The 20,355-nt window shown below is 44.7% G+C and overlaps 1 protein-coding gene across 1 annotated transcript; it reads right to left on the reverse strand.

Annotated features, from left to right (window-relative positions):
- Window positions 1-783: 783 nt before the first annotated feature.
- Window positions 784-14,876, reverse strand: LOC123365737 (GTP cyclohydrolase 1-like). The gene is made up of 6 exons (XM_045008598.1): window positions 14,265-14,876; window positions 11,226-11,335; window positions 6,168-6,223; window positions 3,403-3,434; window positions 2,487-2,571; window positions 784-1,204 (listed from the first exon to the last, which is right to left on the reverse strand). The coding sequence occupies exons 1-6, from the start codon at window positions 14,548-14,550 to the stop codon at window positions 1,078-1,080; spliced, it is 696 nt and encodes a 231-aa protein (XP_044864533.1). The 5' UTR covers window positions 14,551-14,876; the 3' UTR covers window positions 784-1,077.
- Between the last annotated feature and the right edge of the window lie 5,479 nt (window positions 14,877-20,355).

The raw sequence follows: 20,355 nt of genomic DNA on the forward strand, positions 1-20,355 counted from the left end.
ATGTAACAAAGCAAAAGGCTAATAAAATATACATAAAATATAACTATGCACCAAAAGATTTTTTAAAATGCATTAATGCAATTTCCACAAAACACTCATATATATGTTTTAGCACCACTATTGAACACTGTTATGCAGCTCTTATTGATATAAAACCTCCTTCTCTAAGACTGTTCAACATTTACTTTTGAATAGAGTGAGCTGCAAAATGTTTGTCTCTTGAACATTTCATTTATAAAACCAATATTTATCAGTTTAATTTACTGCTAACATTTACTCAGACACACACTGCTTTTAATGTGTTCCCCCATTTTGCGAAAGATTAAGGCACATTCCCAAGCTGATCTGGCATAAGTATAATACAGTATCATTACAGTACATTTATGATATACACAGATGTATCTCAAAATACATTTGCTTGAAAAATACAGTATCTGTAGGGCCCTTTTTGGTTTTTATTTTATTTAATTTTTCCTGGGAATTTCAGTCTTTTACAACAACAAAAACAGCTGAAAATCGGTGCAAAAAACCTTAATTTTTCTGGGTAAATATCAGGGTTTATTTTGGTGGATATTCATTTGATTGATTCCCATTTTAGTGTGTCAAATCTTTAAACTGTTATCTGCTAACAGCTGGGGAGATCTGCTGGCTTTCTGACCCTTTTGTCTAATACAAGGAACACAAAGGGGCTGAAGATTGAGTCATAAAGGCCACAGGATTTTGTGCTTAATTTCACCTTTCTGTGGTGGCTTGGTTTGTTTGTTTTTTTGTTTGTTCGTTTGGGGGGGGGGGGGGGCTTGTTTTAGCTCCCATCTAGCAACATCTTTCCATAGCACTCTATGGTTAGTATTGGGAAACAGCTAATCTCTTTTCAGTTCAGTAATTGTGATTTAGGCACATTCATTCTCTACCAAATATTTTATGACATTATAAGGCACTAGTGAGAACCAAGCTGTCACAAAGCTATTTCTAATACACAGACTCTACAAACAGTCCTGCATCACACACGGTGATTAGTTTCTGGCAATTGGTTTTACTGTTAGAGCCAACAAACAGTGAGTGGGAAGCTGTTTCCATTTAATTCTTGATCAGTGTAAGAAATTCCTCTCTGGTTTTTGGATCTTCTCGCAAGACTCCGAGCATGGTGCTGGTGACAGTCCTGCTGTTCATTTTCTGAACCCCTCTCATAACCATACACATGTGCCTACAAGGTAATTAGTTAAATAGCCAACCTTAGTTTAATATGTTAATAACCTGCACACTGGGATAATTGGATCTAATTACCAGTATGATAATCAGCAATACACGGTGTGACAAGTAGTGCCTTTGATTAATTAAAGCATGTCCAAATATTATTGGGAGCCACCAATTCACTCAGAACTATTGATAGAAGAATCATTCTTGAATTCTATTTTCTTTAAATGTTGTAGTATTTCAAAGCAACATTTAGTGAGGGGGGTTGTTTGTTTACAACCATACTTAGTGACTGAAGTTGAAATAAATGAATAAATATTGACAGGAAGCTTAAGCAGATCATATTTGAACTATTCAGTTTACGTTCACCACTTTTGCCCTGCAGAACAGCACAAACCTGGCTAATAAAGGTATGTGTACCTTGCAATTAAACACCTATGGCCAGCCTGTGTGAGCTGACCCAGGCTCATGGGACTGGGACTAGGACTATGGGGCTGTAAAACTGCAGTGTAGATGTTCAGGGTTGGGGACCCCATGAGGAGGGAGGATCCCAGAGCTTTATGCTCCAGTCCAAGCCCAAATGTCTATTCTGCCATTAAATAGCCCCTTAGCCCAAGCCCCTCAAGCCTGAGTCAGCTGACATGGCCAATCACAGGTGTTTAATTGCAGGGTAGACACATCCTAAATGTATTGGTGCCAGATATGACTGGTCCACATGTTGTTAGAATACAATCGGACAATTTTTGGGGTAAGCCTGAAAAAACTACTAAGATTTGTACCTATTTGAGCGCACAAAGTGACACATAGTGGAATATGTGCCAAAAACTTTATACCCCACTTTTAGTCACTTTAATTTTACATTGTCACTTCAAGCTAAGTTACCCATACATACCCTGCAGCATTTGTTGGAGCGTGTGAGAAAGGATGATGTTGACAGAGGTCACCATTTCTGATAAGATAGTATCTGAAGTACTATAATATTTCTCTATACTTACAAGTTATCTATCCAGGTACTTAAATGGCCCCATCTTCATGGCATCTGAATACCTCACAGTTATTAATGAAGGCATCCTGATGTGCCCAGCGAAGAGCAATGATATTAGGATCCTCATTTTACAGATCGGGGAACTGAGCTAGAGAAATTAAGTGACTTGTCTAAGGTCCTACAGGAAGTCTGTGGTAGGAACTGAAATGCAACTCTCCCAAGTCTGTTTAGGTAACAATGACATTTCATAGTGGTAACTGTTCTTAGAGGTTGACTTTAGTGGGACTAACAATAATGAATTACTTACGATGCTTCTACAATCACAGCCACTCCGGCAGGTTTCAGAGCCTCAGTAATTGCCAGAGCAATCTGTCTGGTAAGCCTCTCTTGAACTGGAAAGAGAACAGTATGATTTTTCTACATGTAATTGCCACTCCTGGTACTCCTTGCAAATTCTTAAAGAAAATACATTCCTAAGGTGCTCTAAATACAGTCCATCAAATTCTCCCACTAGATAACTAACATAAAATGAGCCCCTATGCTAGAAATGGGTTTTATTAATTATTTTTTCAATGTGAATTTAGTGCTTGTAAAAAGTTCTGGAATGACAGCTTTGGAGCCCTGAAATCTGTTCTTTATCCAGTGAGCAGATATTTATCTACCTTGATTGCCCGCAGGATTTTTAATAGTTAACAAAACCGCCCTCACTCCCTGTGAAATACATTATCCAAAGTCAGTTTTCCGCACACTGCAGAGACAGCTGTCCTCCTTGGCTACCTATCAGAGGTGGCCTATGCACTGAGTACACTTCCTCATTCTTTCAGAAAAACAAGCCCCAATGCATTTCCTATTTTATATGCATAACTTCCCCATTATACCGACCCAGCTGTTGAACTGTAAACACTGAAGTTCTGGATTTAGGAATAGACGCCTCAAGCTTCCAATAAAGTCAATAGACTGTTGACGTGTAGGATCAGGCTGCTTTAGTTTGATGTTTTCTGTTTGGTCCCTTGACAACTTTAACAAATATGCCACACTGATTATGGTCCCAGTTCAGGAGAGTACTTAGGCCTATGCCTAACTTTTTTTAAATACGTTTACTTCAACAGAACTAGTGCCATAATTAAAATTAGGCATACACTTAAGTACTTTCTTCCGCTGGGCATCATCTAGCTGAAATATAGTTCAGCAGAACAGAGAGATATTGTAGAAAGGATACACACCTTGCAGTCTTCGACTAAAGATTTCAACAATTCTGGGGGGAAAATGTAAGAATAATAAATATTTCCTCCTGATTTAAACACACAATTTCAGTTGAGCTTAATAGACTTTCTGGGTATCACAGGTGTTAAAGTAGGATGTTATCTTGGCTATTTAGAAGGCTAAATATACTGTAGTATAAGTGATTTTACATTACAATATGTAATGTGATTTACAGACAGCTGACACTCAGTCCATTTTAGAATACCTTATATATTGAGTATTAATATATTCTACTTTGTATCACTTATTTTAACCAAAGTACCATATAAATGGATTTAGAATCCCTTTAAGAAAGCATTTTTTTAAAATATGCTAAGTACTGCCTCAAAAATCTTATTTAACCACATTATAATCTATTTTCAGTTTGTGGATTATCAGCCTTTGTGTCACATTTGTAAAGCAGCCTCTGATCAATCATTAACACGCTGGTGCTCAGAATGCAGAAGATGTGATCATAGATTATAACAGGGCTATTAGACACTTAATTATAGTCTGCTATTGACATCTGAACTGTTCTTTTAAGATGTACAGGCCACCAACTTTTACTTAACAAATTCCGCCTGTTAAGTAGAAAAGTGAATTTAATTTATTAAAAAATGTTCCTATACAAAAAGAGGCTCATATCTGAAAACTGCAGGCAACCCTGATATAGGCTAACAAAACAAATAAATTAAACCCAAAAGCTAAAGCAGCACCACTTGCAGCAGCTGCTAATAAACATAAAACTGCCAGCCATTGGTTCTTAGCTGAACTATTCACACAAATCCTTAGCCATGGTTAAGCCCCTCCTTCCTGAGAAGCAATGCCAAAGCACTGCAGCATGCTCACAAGACTGTTTCAGTCCAAAGTGGGGAGGCAGTGCCAAAACTGACAGCCCCTCAAAGGGAACGTTCTCCCACTAGCCCCCTTCTATTAGCTCCCTTCTATTAGACTGAGGGGTCTCAGTGGTTGGGGGGCATTACAAATTCAGCACAATTATGGGATAAAAGGCTTATATCAGCCACAAATGCTTATGCAGTTTCTCTTATGGTAAGTTATCCTTAAGAATCACAGTGAGGAAATCTAAATTTTCTATTGAGCAGGGTCCTTCTCAGCTCACCTTCATAATCCTGGTTATTGGCTTACATGAACAGTGGAAAATCCTGCCCCTCTGGAGCCATAGGGGACGCCACACCACTGTGAAAGGGAGATCAGAATGCCATACAGGAGTTCCATCTCCCTCTGCACAGTAGACTCCATGCACTCCAGTGTGGAGGGCAAGTGGGAACGGGATCTGCTACGCAGAGCCACCAGCCCAAAGGAACCCCAGGGCTTACTGCAACCCTAAAGCTTCAGTAGTGCCTCTAGAGCAGGGGTAGGCAAACCACGGCCCACGGGCCGGATCCGGCCCCTCAGGGCTTTGGATCCGGCCCCTCAGGGCTTTGGATCCAGCCCATGGGATTGCCCCCCGTGGTGCTGCTGGCCCCACACCAGTCTCAGAAGCGGCCGGCACCACTTCTCTGCAGCCCCCCCAGGGGTGGGGGGGCAGAGGGCTCCATGTGTTGCCCTTGCCGCCAGGCACTGCCTCCCGCAGCTCCCATTGGTTGGGAACGGGGAACCATGGCCAATGGGAGCTTTGGGGGAGGTACCTGGAGGCGCGGCAAGGGCAGCGCATGCGGAGCCCTCCACCCCCCCTTCCCCCAGGGGCCACAGCGCTTTCCGGAACGGCGCAGCGTGGGGCCAGGCAGGGCCGGCTCCAGAGCCCAGCGGGGCAAGCACCCGCCTGGGGCGGCCCTTTCCCGGGGGGGCGGCAGGCTGGGCCGGCGGACCTGCCGCAGTCATGCCTGCGGGAGGTCCACCGGAACCCCGGGAGCAGCGGACCTGCCGCAGGCATGACTGCGGAGGGGACGCTCGGCCGGCGGCTCCAGTGGACCTCCCGCAGGCATGACTGCGGACGGTTCGCTGGTCCCGCGGCTCGGCTGGACCTCCCGCAGGCATGACTGCGGCAGCTCAACCGGAGCCACCGGACCTGCGAACCGCCCGCAGCTGTGGGAGGTCCAGCCGAGCCGCGCGACCAGCGAACCGTCCGCAGTCATGCCCGCGGGAGGTCCGCTGCTCCTGCGGCTCGGGGGCGCCTCCCGGGCATGACTGCTTGGGGCGGCCAAATTTGTAGAGCCGCCCCTGGGGCCAGGGCAGGCATGCAGGGAGTGCGCACCGCTGCCACCCCAGAGCCGCTTTAGGTAAGTGGCACGGGCCGGAGCCCGAACCCCTCCTGCACCCCATCCCCCAACTCCCTGGCCTAAGCCCTCTGCCTGCACCTCTCACCCCTCCTGCACCCCAACCCCCTGGCCTGAGCCCCCTCTCGCACTCAGCACCCCTCCTGCACGCCAACCCCCTTCCGAGCTCCCTCATATGCCCTGCACCCCTCCTGTGCCCTAATCCCTTGCCCTGAGCCCCTTCCTGCACACCACACCCCCTCCCACATCCCATACTCCCTCCTGCACCCCAACCCCCGCCCCGGCCCTGCATACAATTTCCCCACCCAGATGTGGCCCTCGGCCCAAAAAGTTTGCCCACCCCTGCTCTAGAGCAATAACTTTGTTGCTATCCTACATTTCAGGGGAAGTATCCCTGTCCCTTTCTGTCTGCAGAGCATCCCAGTACATGGCATCCTCACTTGGGCTGTGCACTGAGAACAGGATTTGGCCTTTACACCTTCACTATAGCATTGCATAGATGCACTTACCTTGCAAGCTTGCTTAGTCCAACCACTTTCTTTATAGGTAAGTATCCAATATGTACCTGCAAATATGAACAGGAGTCTAAGTGCTGAATGATTACTACACACCTGATTCTGCAGGAAAGTTGAAGGTCTGAATAAACTCAGGGCTCTGAGGTGCAATGTACAATGCACAGTCATGACTGTCTGTGAGGAGCCCTAGCCTAGTCAATGGGTCTCCACATTCATAGCAGTCTGCCTACACCAGTGGAAATTGCAGGATCAGGGCTCCCAGAACCTAAATCTGCTGGCTTTGGGCCTGATCTTTCCTCTAGTGATGTCAATGGGAGTTTCAGTGCTGCTTTTAATGGGAGCAGGACTGGATCCTTAATGCAGACAAAGTGCCCTGTGACGTCAGACCTGCACCATGTAGTAGATGGAGAAGATGCATATGTATAGATCAGTGGCTCTCAAATTTTTTACTGGTACCCCCCTTTCATATAGCAAGCCTCTGAGTGCGACCCCCCCCCTTATAAATTTAAAAACACTTTTTATATATTTAACACCATTATAAATGCTGGAGGCAAAGTGGGGCTTGGGGTTGAGGTTGACAGCTTGTGACCCCCCACCCCATGTAATAACCTTGCAACCCCCTGAGGGGTCCTGACCCCCAGTTTGAGAACCCCAGTATAGATGCTGTGTAGCTTATGAGCATATATAGAGCAAGTAGATTCCTTGGTAAGGAAAAAGACAGTCGTTCAAGTTGTTGTACATTCCAAACAATTTGAGCTCTCAAGAATTATCAGTCTTCATGGAAAAAGCGTCGGAGAGAGGCACGAGAAGGGAAAGCAGCAAGTAGGAGAGGAGGTTTATTGAGCGAATGAAGCTGGAGAAAGGAAAGAAGGAGATTGCTTTTTCTCCTGTAACAATGTGGAAGGGAGGAAGATGGAGCTGGGAAGAGGCAGGAGTAAGATACATGGAACTATTTATTTATTTAATCTTCATTCTAGCAGGCCCCTACGTTGAGAGCTTTGCTTGTACAATGATTGCCAGTTTGGGATGCTGAGTGCAATCACTTTTAAGGAGTTTAAGTTGTGTTTGGAAGAGACTTCAGGGAAAATTTCCCTGCCCATACTCAGACAAGCTTGATCCCATATATCTGTGCAGGCAATGCCCCCCTCCCCCACAAATTGACTTCAGTGGATATTTAGTGTGTAAGGGGCAGGAATCCTAGTTTTCCATGATTAAAAAAATCCAAAATTCTCCGATTTTAAAAAACAAACATAAAACTCTGTGTTTTTCCACAATTAAAATGAAATGCTTCACTTTAGTTTCCCTAGCTACAATATATATAGGTATCAGCTGAACACAATGCTTTAAAATTGTAAATATATCAATAAAACAAGTTCCAAGCCTACCAGCGCCATCCATCATTATAATCATTATAATAAAATCATCCAGTCATAGTGTATTGTTTCTTTGTTAAGTATCAGAGGGGTAGCTGTGTTAGTCTGGATCTGTAAAAGCAGCAAAAAGTCCTGTGGCACCTTATAGACTAACAGACGTATTGGAGCATGAGCTTTCGTAGCTGAATACATGCATCCGACGAAGTGGGTATTCACCTATGAAAGCTCATGCTCCAATACGTCTGTTAGTCTATAAGGTGCCACAGGACTCTTTGCTGTTTCTTTGTTGTTGTTGATGGCCCTGCTGTTTCAACCTCTTCTTTTCATTCAGTTTGTTTAGTGCTTTCCATGTGTTCTACAATTGTCTGCCTTTGAACGTAATCTACAGCCTTGTTGCATACAGTACAGAACAGCACATCACCATGAACGTGAAATTTGTCCTTGCCAAACTTAGTGACACAGGCTTTAGGGGTGACTTTAAAATCTTTCTGCCATCTTTTCATAAGTTTAATTACTCATGGCTGGAGGCTGAAGTGAATTCAATAATAATGGAGGATTTCAACTATCCCCATACTGATTAGGTACATGTCACCTCAGGACGGGATGCAGAGATAAAATTTCTTGACACCTTAAATGACTGCTTCTTGGAGCAACTAATCCTGGAACCTACAAGAGGAGAGGAAATTCTTGATTTATTCCCAAGTAGAGCTCAGGAGCTGGTCCGAAAGGTGAATATAGCTAGACTTCTTGGTAATAGTGACCATAATAAAATTAAATTTAACATCCCCATGGCGGGGAAAAACAAATTAAAAGGTACAATGCCAAAAGTGAAATCTCTGCAAGCTGCATGGAAACTTTTTAAAAAAGACACCATAATAGAGGCTCAACTTAAATGTATACCGCAAATTAAAAAAACAGAGAACCAAAAGTGCCACTGTGGCTAAACAACAAAGTAAAAGAAGCAGTAAGAGGCAAAAAGGTATCCTTTAAAAAGTAGAAGTTAAATCCTAATGAGGAAAATAGAAAGGAGCATACACTGGCAAATGAAGGGTAAAATATAATTAGGAAGGCCAAAAAAGAATCTGAAGAACTGCTAGCCAAAGACTCAAGAAGTAATAGCAAAAAAAAATGTTAAGTACATCAGAAGCAGGAAACCTGCTAAACAACCAGTGGGGCCACTGGACGATCGAGATGCTAAAGGAACATTCAAGGATGATCAGGTCGTTGCGGAGAAACTAAATGACTTCTTTGCATCAGTCTTCACGGCTGAGGATGTGAGGGAGATTCCCTAACCTGAGCCATTCTTTTTAGGTGACAAATCTGAGGAACTGTCACAGATTGAGGTGTCATTAGAGGAGGTTTTGGAACAAACTGATAAACTGAACAGTAAGAAGTCACCAGGACCACATGGTATTCACCCAAGAGTTCGGAAGGAACTCAAATGTGAAATTGCAGAACTACTAATTGTAGTTTGTAACTTATCATTTAAATCAGCTTCTGTACCAAATGACTGGAGGATAGCTAATGTGACACCAATTTTTAAAAAGGGCTCCAGAGGTCATCCCTGCAATCACAAGCTGGTAAGCCTGACTTCAGTACCAGGCAAACTGGTTAAAACTATAGTAAAGAACAAAATTGCCATAGAGACATAGATTAACATAATTCATTGGGGAAGAGTCAACATGGTTTTTGTAAAGAGCAATAATGCCTCACCAATCTACTAGAATTCTTTGCGTGTTGACCCCTTCATGAGGGCAAAGGGCATCCAGTGGACACAGTGTACTTAAATTTTCAGAAAGCCTTTGACAAGGTCCCTCACCAAAGGCTCTTGAGCAAAGTAAGCTGTCATGGGATAAGAGGGAAGGTCCTTTTATGGATTGGTAACTGGTTAAAAGGTAGGTAACAAATGGTAGGAATAAATGGTCGGTTTTCAGAACGCAGAGAGGTAAATAGTAGTGTCCCTCAGGGGCGTGTACTGGGACAAATCCTAGTCAACATATTCATAAATGATCTGGAAAAAGGGGTTAAACAGTGACATGGCAAAATTTGCAACTGATACAAAACTATTCACAATAGTTAGGTTCCAGGCAGACTGTGAAGAGCTACAAAAGGATCTCACAAAAGTGGGTGACTGGGCAACAAAATGGCAGATGAAATTCAATGTTGATAAATGCAAAGTAGTGCACATTGGAAAACATAATCCCAACTATCTATCTATATATCTATAGATATAGATATATAAAAAATGAGGGGGTCTAAGTTAGCTGTTACAACTCAAGAAAGATCTTGGAATCATTGTGGATAGTTCTCTGAAAACATCCACGCAAGGTGCAGCAACAGTCAAAAAAGCAAACAGAATGTTGGGAATCATTAAGAAAGGGAGAGATAATAAGACAGAAAATATCATATTGCCTCTATATAAATCCATGATACGCCCACATCTTGAATACTGTGTGTAGATGTGGTCTCCCCATCTCAAAAAAGATATATTGGAATTGGAAAAGCTTCAGAAAAGGGCAACAAAAATTATTAGGGGTATGGAATGGCTTCCATCTGAGGAGAGATAAATAAGACTGGTACTTTTCACCTTGGAAAAGAAATGATGGAGGTGGGGGGGTGAATATAATAGAGGTCTATAAAATTATGACTGGTGTAGAGAAAGTAAATAAAGAAGTGTTATTTACTCCTTCTCATAACACAAGAACTAGGGGTCACCAAATGAAATTAATAGGCAGCAGGAAGGAAGTATTTTTGCACACAACTCTGTCAACCTGTGGAACTCCTTGCCAGAGGATGTTGTGAAGGCCAAGACTATAACAGGGTTCAAAAAAGGAACTAGGTATGTTCAGGGAGGATAGGTCCATCAGTGGCTATTAGCCAGGATGGGAAGGCATGGTGTCCCTTGCCTGTTTGCCAAAAGCTGGGAATGGGCGACAGGATGGATCACTTGATGATTATCTGTTCTGTTCATTCCCTCTGGGGCACCTGGCATTGGCCACAGTCAGAAGACAGAATAGTGGGCTAAATTGACCTTTGGTCTGACCAAGTATGGCCGTTCTTATGTTAAATTTGAGATGCATTAAAATATGAACCCCTTTATGCCGCTGAGTAACTTATATACGCCAGAAGCAGTTTATTGGAGATGTTTAGCTATGTAGATTTAAAATGTATTCAAAAACCAACCACAAGAGGGGGAGGTTGCATGCACTGAAAAAGTGAAACTGGTACTTTCAGTAAAATTTAGTTAATAAATACATTTTTAGTTTTCCACAAAATGTAAAAACTAAAGATTCTCTGTAAAAATGCATATTCCATGTTTTTCTGCAGCAAATGGATTTCTAGGATCCCTGCTAAGGAGTTTCTCCAAGGGTAATCAATTTCCTATTACCATACTATAGAAAATATGGCTCTTCTTTCCTGATGCTAATATGCTTCATGCTGCAGATGCAGTTAGTCCACAAAATAAATCCTCTATTTATCACCTCAAAATCCCCACATCATAGTTGGCATGTTTTAAAACTCTTCCTAAGAATGATTATTCTGGATTCTACAGGACTACATTGGCTATGAGCAACACCTCACCCTAGTTTTTCAAAACACATTTTATTTCCCTTTATTCAGTAGAATATCCAAGACCTCTGAATGACAAATATTTGCTATAAGGCAGATGGATAACTACCTTGCCAAAGAAGGGTACCAAGTGGTGTTCACAAAGGGAAAACATATCAATATCCTTAACGATCACCATTTCGTTATGGTCTTCATCAAAGATTGCATCATTGAGTATATCTGAAAGGACAAGATGAGCAGATAATGAAAGATTCTACGCAGGATTAAACAGCATTTTGCATATACTGCAACTTTCTTAAGCACAAAACAAAATCTGACGTGAGAGAGAAAAGCACAACCCCAAACCTTTTAAAAATAGTTTTAATATGGACATATTCTTAGCTGAAATTCAATGGTTGTATAGAACTGAAAGCATATTTTAAAAAATCAGTTGTACGTACAGGTGGAATCCTACACTCAACTCGCACACCCCGCCTTACACACATATAAGTAACTTTATACACAGGTAACATCCAGTGGGCTTCAGCCCTGCCAAGCAGCGCTAAACTTCTTTGTATGCAGTTCTTACTTTTTGGGGCCTACTGAATGGTCCCAGCTCCCAGTCACAGGCAGGGTGAAGGGAGCACTGATCACAGTGCATGCCTATAAATGGAAAGAGGACAGCACCCACTGTTTAGGTGTATATGCGCTTATTTCCAAATAAAATAATTTTATCTGTTTGGAGAAGATGAGTCTCTAGTACACAAATTCTTTATCAAATCTGTACTTCAGAAGCTGCAAAGCCTTATTTGTTTATGTTCATTTGAAATAGAAAAGTCTAAACAATGAAGATGAGAAAAATTTGTCATCACAGAGACCAGCTTCTATTGTGGATATTAAGATACAGAATAGAGAACCAGAAAAATACAAAATGGGGGAAAATTTAACTAATATAAATGTCAACAGTGGAAAAAGAAAAGTTTAGGATAAAAATCCCTGAAAGGTATAATTGCAATTGATTCTTACTCCTGGATACCATTGTTTGCATAAATTCACTTCTAACAGTAAACTTATTTGCATACCCCCCCAAAATGTTTGCGGGCACAGGGCCTTATTTTACAAAATTAAGGTAACAAAGATACTATTAAGTTTAAACTTTATTAGCATACCTTCAGGAATAATTCATACACAACCCTCGAGCCTGCTGCCAATTGCCTTCCCCCTCCCTCTTTTTTAACTGATGCTCAAGCTGAAATTCTTGTTTCCCATTATTTGTATCGCAGTAATGCAAAGGAGCCCCAGTCCTGGACCAGGACCCCATTGTGCTAGGCACTGTACAAACATAGCACAAAATGGCATATTAGTTTTCTATGAGTGTGCTTAGATTCATTTATTCAAAAATTACTTCCGCCCCCACCCCCCATGCCACTTATACATATGATCACTATCCTGAAGCTGGAGAGTAAAATGGAGAAATTTCCCTGTTTTTATTGGCCCCCTCCCCAAGCACACCATGTTCCTCCTCCTCCTCCCCCCCCTCCCTCACAGGCTTGCTGCGCGAAACAGCTGTTTTGCGGCGCAAGCACTGGGAGGGAGGGGGGAGAAGCAGGACACGGCGGCGTGCTCAGGGGAGGAAGCAGAGTGGAGGCAGAGGTGAGCTGGGGCAGGGCAAGGAGCTGCCAGTGGAACCCCAGAGCACCCACGGAAGAGGCGCCTGTTTCATTGGACCCGCTTCTCTTGGTGAGAGAGACAAGCTTTGGAGCTTACACAGAGCTCTTCTTCAGGTCTGGGAAACTTATTCACAGTGTCAGCTAAGTACAAGGTGGAAGAGATTGTTTAGCATAAGTAGTTAAAATGTATTTCAAGGTGAAGTGGTCCATTAACCCTCCAGTTGAGGGAAGCACCTGGGGGAGGAAGGGGCTATTAGTGGGTTACAGATTGTTATAATAAGCCATAAATCCAGTGTCTCTCTTAGGGTGAACAGACAGCAAGTGTGAACAATCGGGACAGGAGTGGGGGGGGGGTAACAGAAGCCTACATAAGAAAAAGACCCAAAGATCAGGACTGTCCCTATAAAATTGAGACATCTGGTCACCCTAGTCTCTATTCAGTCCCTGACTTTTAGTGTCTAGCAGAGTTATGAATTTAAGCTTCCAGGCTTCTTTTTTGAAAGAGCTGTGCAGGTTTCCTTTGAAGATGAGGACTGAGGGATCAGATATAGACACACTGGATTTGTGGCTTATTACAACAATCTGTAACCCACTACCCCTGCCCCCCACTAGGGTGACCAGACAGCAAGTGTAAAAAATCAGGACAGGGGGTGGGGGGTAATAGGAGCCTATATAAGAAAAAGACCCAAAAATTGGGACTGTCCCTATAAAATCGGGACATGTGGTCACCCTATCCCCCACCCATCCCCAGCTGCCTTTTCCCCTCCCTATGACAGGAAGGATGTCAATAGGCCACTTCACCTTGAATGATCCCTTGAAAGATGTGTTAACTTTTACCCTAACCACTCTGTTCCACCTTGTGGTTAGCTGTGACCCACTGAGTCAGTTTCCCAGCCCTGAAGGAGGCTTGGTGTAGTTGAAAAGCTGGTCGCTCTCACCATCAGCCATGGGTCCAATGCAAGCTATACTCCCACCTCCCTTGTCCCTGGAGGAGGGTGGAAGACAATGAAGCAGCAGCTGAGAGGAGAGGGTCTAGCTGAGGGACTCTGGTCTCCATGAGCAGGGAGGCAGAGACCAGGGGCGCTTGCACCTTCCCCTTCATAGAACCATAGAAGATTAGGGTTGGAAGAGATCTTAGGAGGTCATCTAGTGCAGTGGTCCCCATCGTTTTTGTGTGGCGGGCGCCGGACGACTAGCCACCGAGGAGTGTGGTCACCGGACAAGCAGCTGCTGAAATGCCGCCGAGAAGCAGTGTCATCAAGAGGCGTCACCGCCGAAATGCCGCTGAAAATCAGCGGCATTTCGCCAACGGCGCTTCTTGATGTTGCTGCTTCTCGGTGGCATTTTGGTGGCATCGCTTCCTGGCAGCATTTCGGTGGCTGCTTGTCCGGCGGCCAGTAGGTGGGCGCACATAGATGGGGACCCCAATCCAGTCCAACCCCCACGACCGTCACAGGCAGGTGTCAGCAAAGCGCATCCCTGGGGCCAGCAGGACTCACCCTCGATGGTTTCTTGGTAGCCTTTTGTGAGAAACTGCATGGCTTTGGCAGCCCTCCTGGGCGTCTGGAGCAGCCCCTGCCTGGCAGGGTTCTCCCCCAGCCCCTCCAGGATGCTCAGGTAGGCGTCCTCCAAGGCAGGCAGCTCGCCGCCCTCAGCCGCCTCCTCGCGGCTGTGCTTCTCCGGGCGCTCCTGCACCAGGGCCCGGCGCATGTCGGCCGGCGCCAGCTCGCTGTAGCCATTGCAGCAGGGGCGCGGCAGCTCCTCGCCGGCCGCTCGGCACGCCATGCTGCGGGGCTGGCCGCGGAGAGGTGCCGGGCGGTGCCCGGGGCTGCCGGCCGGCCTCTATTTATCCCCGCTGCCTCGCCACGGCTATTTCCCCCGCTCCGCAGGAGCCGTCCTCGGGGCTGTCAGCTGGGCAGGCTCCTCTGAGCGGCCATTGTCCCCGGCGGCCCCTGGGCCCGGCGGGCAGAGCCCAGCTGACCTGCCGGCAGTAATCCGAGGACACGGGTGCTAGCCACGCTCCACGCTCCTAATGCGCCTGCTTTCCCGGGCCTTTTGAGCGGGCCCAGACCGTAACCCAGCCGGGAACTGGTACGTCTCCGCCCTGCTCCTTCCCTCCCGCTGCAACGTCTGGCTTGGGGGCGCTTTCCTGGGGCGCTGCTGGCCCCTCTTCCTGGCCGAGGGGGCCGCAAAGCAGGAGGATGAAGCTGGTTCCTTATCCCCAGCTCCTGATTTGTGGTTCCCAGGTCCTTATTGCAAGGTCCAAACCAGTTAAAATCCATCAGCATGGGACCTTATACAGTTATACAATCACATTCCTGTGGTAAAAAATTAAATGAGCCAATTCGGAATTCATTCAATAATCAAGGAGTTGGCGTGTGTCTGACTGTAAGTACTATGTGCCATTCAGGTCACCCCAAGTGACCCGTTCCCCACAACCATCAGATTTTGCTGAAGGAGCTGGGACATGCTACTCTATGACCCAAAGCTTGGTTCCTGCACAATATGCTGCCCCAGGTCATGCCTCTGCCCCTCTTCTACACTGTAAGGAGAGCTTGAATAAGAAACTGGGATTTTACAGACCGTATGTGACAAACTTTTTCTTCGGTCATCACAGGCACAACATCCCCACAACCTTCAGGCCGTTCTGAGGGAGCTGGGACACAGGGACACACTACTCACCAATCCACAACTTTGTTCCTGTGCAATATGCTTCCTCGTGTCAGACCCCCATTCCATTTCAACAAGGAGCTGGGTTTGTACATGACAGACTACATATGTTTTGTCACCTCAATGACACATCCCTGTCACTGTCATTTCATTATGAAGGGAGGAGGATATGCCACTCCCAGAGAAACAACAAGGAATCCGGTGGCACCTTATAGATTCATAGAATATCAGGGTTGGAAGGGACCTCAGGAGGCAGGGCCGGCTCCAGACCCCAGCGCGCCAAGCAGGCGCGTGGGGCGGCATTGTCGGGGCAAGGCGGCATTTGGCTCCGGCGGACCTTCCGCAGTCATGCCTGCGGGAGGTCCACCGGAGCCCGGGACGAGCGGACCTGCCGCAGGCATGACTGCGGAGGGTCCCCTCTTCCCGCGGCTCCGCTTCAGCTCCCGCAGGCATGACTGCGGCGGGCGCGCTGGTCCCGCAGCTCGGACGGAGCTCCCGCAGGCATGCCTGCGGATGCTCCACCGGAGCCGCGAACCAGCGCACCCGCCGCAGACACTTCTGCTCCAGCCGCGTGCGCCGCCCTGCTTGGGGCGCCGTAATTTATAGAGCCGCCCCTGTCAGGAGGTCATCTAGTCCAACCCCCTGCTCAAAGCAGGACCAATCCCCAGAAAGATTTTTTGGGAGGGATAGCTTTGGCCTCTTAAACCCAGGGTTGTGAGTTCAATCCTTGAGGGGGCCACTTAGGGATCTGGGGCAAAAATTGGTCCTGCTAGTGAAGGCAGGGGGCTGGACTCAATGACCTTTCAAGGTCCCTTCCAGTTCTAGGAGATTGGTATATCTCCAATTATTACCTTTACCTTTGCCCCAGATCCCTAAATGGTCCCCTCAAGGATTGAACTCACAACCCAGGCCAATGCTCAAACCACTGAGCTATCCCTCCCCTCAACCTTTAAGGAAATAGTATGCAATCTTATTATCTTAAAGACTAACAGATTTATTTGGGCATAAGCTTTTGTGATTAAAAAACCCACTTCTTCAAATACATGGAGTGAAAATTACAGATACAAGCATAAATATACATTGGTACATAAAGAGAAGGGAGCTACCGTAACCTTACAAGTGGAGAACCAATGTTGAAGGCCAATTTAGTCAAGGTGGATCTGGTCCAGCCCAATAATTGAGGAGGAGGTGTCAATCCCAAGAGAGGGAAAATTGCTTTTGTAGTGAGCCAGCCACGGAACACCACTAGCCATCATGTACAGCCCCCAGCTAAAACTTCGCCAGTGCATCATCAGTGCATCTACAACCTATCCTGGAAAATGATCCCCCACTCTCACAGGCCTTGGGAGGCAGGCCAAACCTCGCTTACAGTCAGCCCTCCCAACCTGAAGCAAATACTCACCAGCAACTACACACCACGCCACAGAAACACTAACCCAGAAACCTATCCCTGTAACAAACTCCATTGCCTTCTCTGTCCCCATATCTACTCTAGCGACTCCATCACAGGACCCAACCACACCAGCCACACCATCAGAGGCTCAGTTCACCTGCACATCTACTAATGTGATATACGCCATCATGTGCCAGCAGTGTCCCTCTACCATGTACATTGGCCAAAATGGACAGTCTCTACATAAAAGGATAAATGGACATAAATCAGACATCAGGAATGGTAACATACAAAAGCCAGTAGGAGAATACTTCAGTCTCCCTGGACACTCAATAACAGATTTAAAAGTTGCCACTCTTCAACAAAAAATCTTCTGAAACAGACTTCAAAGAGAAACTGCAGAGCTACAATTCATTTGCAAATTTACCACCATCAATTTGGGCTTGAATAGGGACTGAGAGTGGCTGCTCACTACAAAAGCAATTTTCCCTCTCTTGGGATTGACACCTCCTCATCAGTTATTGGGAGTGGACCACATCCACTCTGACTAAATTGGCCTTCAACACTGGTTTTCCACTTGTAAGGTAACTCCCTTCTCTTTATGTGCCAATATATGTTTATGCCTGTATCTATAACTTTCACTACATGCATCTGAAGAAGTGGGTTTTTTACCCACGAAAGCTTATGCCCAAAGAAATCTGTTAGTCTTCAAGGTGCCACTGTACTCCTCGTTGTTTTTGTGGATACAGACTAACATGGCTACCCCTCTGATACTCACTTCCAGAGATGAACCTTTATTTCTGGTCTGACAAATATATTACTCCAACTTTTATTTTGTGTTTTCTTTGTCCGTTAACATAAAATATGCATGTAAAAAACAATAAAAAGCAATATTCAGCCAATTTGTTGGAAATCTAGCTGTAATGATTTCACAGAAATTATAAGATAGTTACAAATGTACAAATCTATAGGAATGTTCCTTTGTTGTCAGATGAATTAACAAAAAAATGGGCGTTTACTGAAATTCCTTTAATTGTGTTACAGATATAAAAATATTTGGTATGATTAATATGTCTTTTGCTCAACAAAACTAGTAAGACGACACTGCTTGAGCATAGTTGGTTCCCAAATAATCATGTTTATTAAATATATCCAAACATACAAGTTCTAGCTTAATGCATAGTGCTGCTCTGAGTGCTTTCCAATGGCTTCTAAAATAGAGAAAACAGAGAACACCACTAGAGTGCTCACTAACTAGTTTTAAAGGCATTCTACTGTATTCCTATCTACTACTATTAGTTGAACCAGCTAGAGTCAATAGTGTTGCTGTGAGATTTATACAGCAACAATATGGCTTGGTTATAGGTGCTGGAACTAAGGGTGCTGCCACACCCCCTGGCTTGAAGTAATTTCCATTATATAAAGGGTTTACAGTTTGGTTCAATGGCTCTCAGCACCCCTACTATAAAAATTGTTGCAGCACCCCTGGGCTTGGTACACTTTAATATAATTTGGAGAACTCTTGTCGGGGGCTAGAATAGCCCCACCTCCTTTCCTTTTTAATTCCAAAATTCTATCATAGAAATGCCAGCCCTCAGTATGACCAAGTTTGTGGAAACGTACAAAATATGTATTGCATGTTATCCCAGCATCTTTGTATCTACAATGACACCACCTTTGTTTTAATAAACTCTACTGTTTATGCAAATAATGTTGGTGACTTCTATTGAACTAATCAATATTTGAAACATGATGTTAAATATGAATGCTATATTCAAGTTACAGGGAAAAGTGCTACAGAGAAGGCAGATAAAGTTTTTTTCTGGGATAGAGGCATTTCATATTTGTCTAAATAGTCAGCAAATAGTATTTGAAAAAAATCACTATTTTGAGATGCATCCACCAAAATGCACATTGTTTCCTTTCAACTCACTTACTATCATGCACAGAAATCGCTGATGGAAATAGCCAAGGGTCAAATGTTTTAATCTTTTTATGATCAGACTTTACTGCAAGTGGAATGAGTAAGATGCATGGCTCAGCGCTGATTAAATGACGTGTATTTACCTGACATAATCCATTGCATTTGTTCACTTTGAAATTGTAAAATAAGAAGTTGCTATTCAGTATAAAAAAAAAAAAGTTGAGCAATTAACTGAGCAATTGTTACTCTTGTCGGTGCTGCCCATTAGTGATATACCCAGGGACAGGAGTATGTGCAGTGGAGTGTCTTCTTTTGGCTGGGTTTTACGTTTGTTTTTTTATCTAACTATATCTGTTGCTATGTGTTTGTTAGAGAAGTCAAGGCCAAAGAAATGAGCCTTGCAGGTGGTGAGGTTTGTGATGATGCCTTAGTTCCTGAAAGAGGTCATTCCACAGTCTAGGACCAGTTGCATGTGCTCCCCCCTCCCCCCCCCCAAAAAAAAGTTTGTCTCCCATACAGATAAGCTTTGCCCTTTGTGACATTCCCCTCTGGTGTTATCTGGACCTGTGGTCTGCTAGGTCACTCCAATCCTTGACTCTGGGAGCCAGCCTTACCCTGCTCTGCTATGAGAACCCCCACTCCTGGGCTGTTCACGCACAGCCTCTGGTATGTAAGCTTCTCCATCTTGCAGTGTCCAGTTATGCCTGCTGGACATTGCAATCTTATATGAGTTCATCAATTTAACAAAGAAATGTATATGTACCAGGCTTGTTATCCCAAGGGGAGTCTCTGACATGCTTCAAACCAAACGCACTGCTTCAGGTAGAATAAACAAACAAATTTATTAACTACAAAGATAGATTTTAAAGTGATTATAAGTCAAAGCACAAACAAGTCAGATTTGGTCAAATGAAATAAAAGCAAAACACATTCTAAGCTGGTCTTAACACTTTCAATGCCCTTAGATGCTTCTCATCACAGGCTGGCTGGTTGCTCTTCAGCCAGGCTCTCCCCTTTGATCAGCGCTTCAGTCGCTTGGTGTGGTGTCTGTAGATATAGGTGGAAGAGAGAGCATGGCAAATGTCTCTCCCTTTTATCATGTCCTTTCTTCCCTCTTGGCTTTGCCCCCCGCCCTTCAGAGTCAGGTGAGCATTACCTCATCACAGTTCCAGATTGACCAAAGGAAGGGGGGGTGACTCCCTCGAGAGTCTAAGAGGTTCTTTTGTTGCTGCCTAGGCCAGTGCCCTTTGTTCCTGTGAGGCTGGGCTGGGTTTGTCCCATACCTACCCTGATGAGGTGTGAACTGCCTCTCTGCTCTTAGAGAGTTTTTTCCTGGGCTTATTTTAAGCCGTGAGAATATATTTTCAGCCTCATAACTACATACATGAAATTATAACCTATAACATTACTGTAACAATGATGCTCTGTGCATCATAAGCCTTCCGACGACACCTGACATGACAAACTTTGCATTGGATACCACACAATCATTTTACAAGGATGAACGTGGGGGTGCTAGGTGTTCCCCCAAGGTACAGAGCATCACACCCTTATCCTGGAGCGTTCCATTGTGCCTGAAAAGCAGTGATATTGACCATAGTCT

This window comes from Mauremys mutica, chromosome 3, assembly GCF_020497125.1.
Source record: "Mauremys mutica isolate MM-2020 ecotype Southern chromosome 3, ASM2049712v1, whole genome shotgun sequence".
In the NCBI taxonomy this organism is placed as follows: domain Eukaryota; kingdom Metazoa; phylum Chordata; order Testudines; family Geoemydidae; genus Mauremys; species Mauremys mutica.

What these genes read in the sequence shown, in the direction of transcription:
- LOC123365737 (XM_045008598.1), bottom strand. Translation starts at nt 14,550, where the DNA reads ATGGCGTGCCGAGCGGCCGGCGAGGAGCTGCCGCGCCCCTGCTGCAAT. An exon ending in CTACCAAGAAACCATCGAGG is followed by an intron (nt 11,336 to 14,264) that starts GTGAGTCCTGCT and finishes TTGTCCTTTCAG; the next exon opens with ATATACTCAATGATGCAATC. An exon ending in TGGTACCCTTCTTTGGCAAG is followed by an intron (nt 6,224 to 11,225) that starts GTAGTTATCCAT and finishes TCATATTTGCAG; the next exon opens with GTACATATTGGATACTTACC.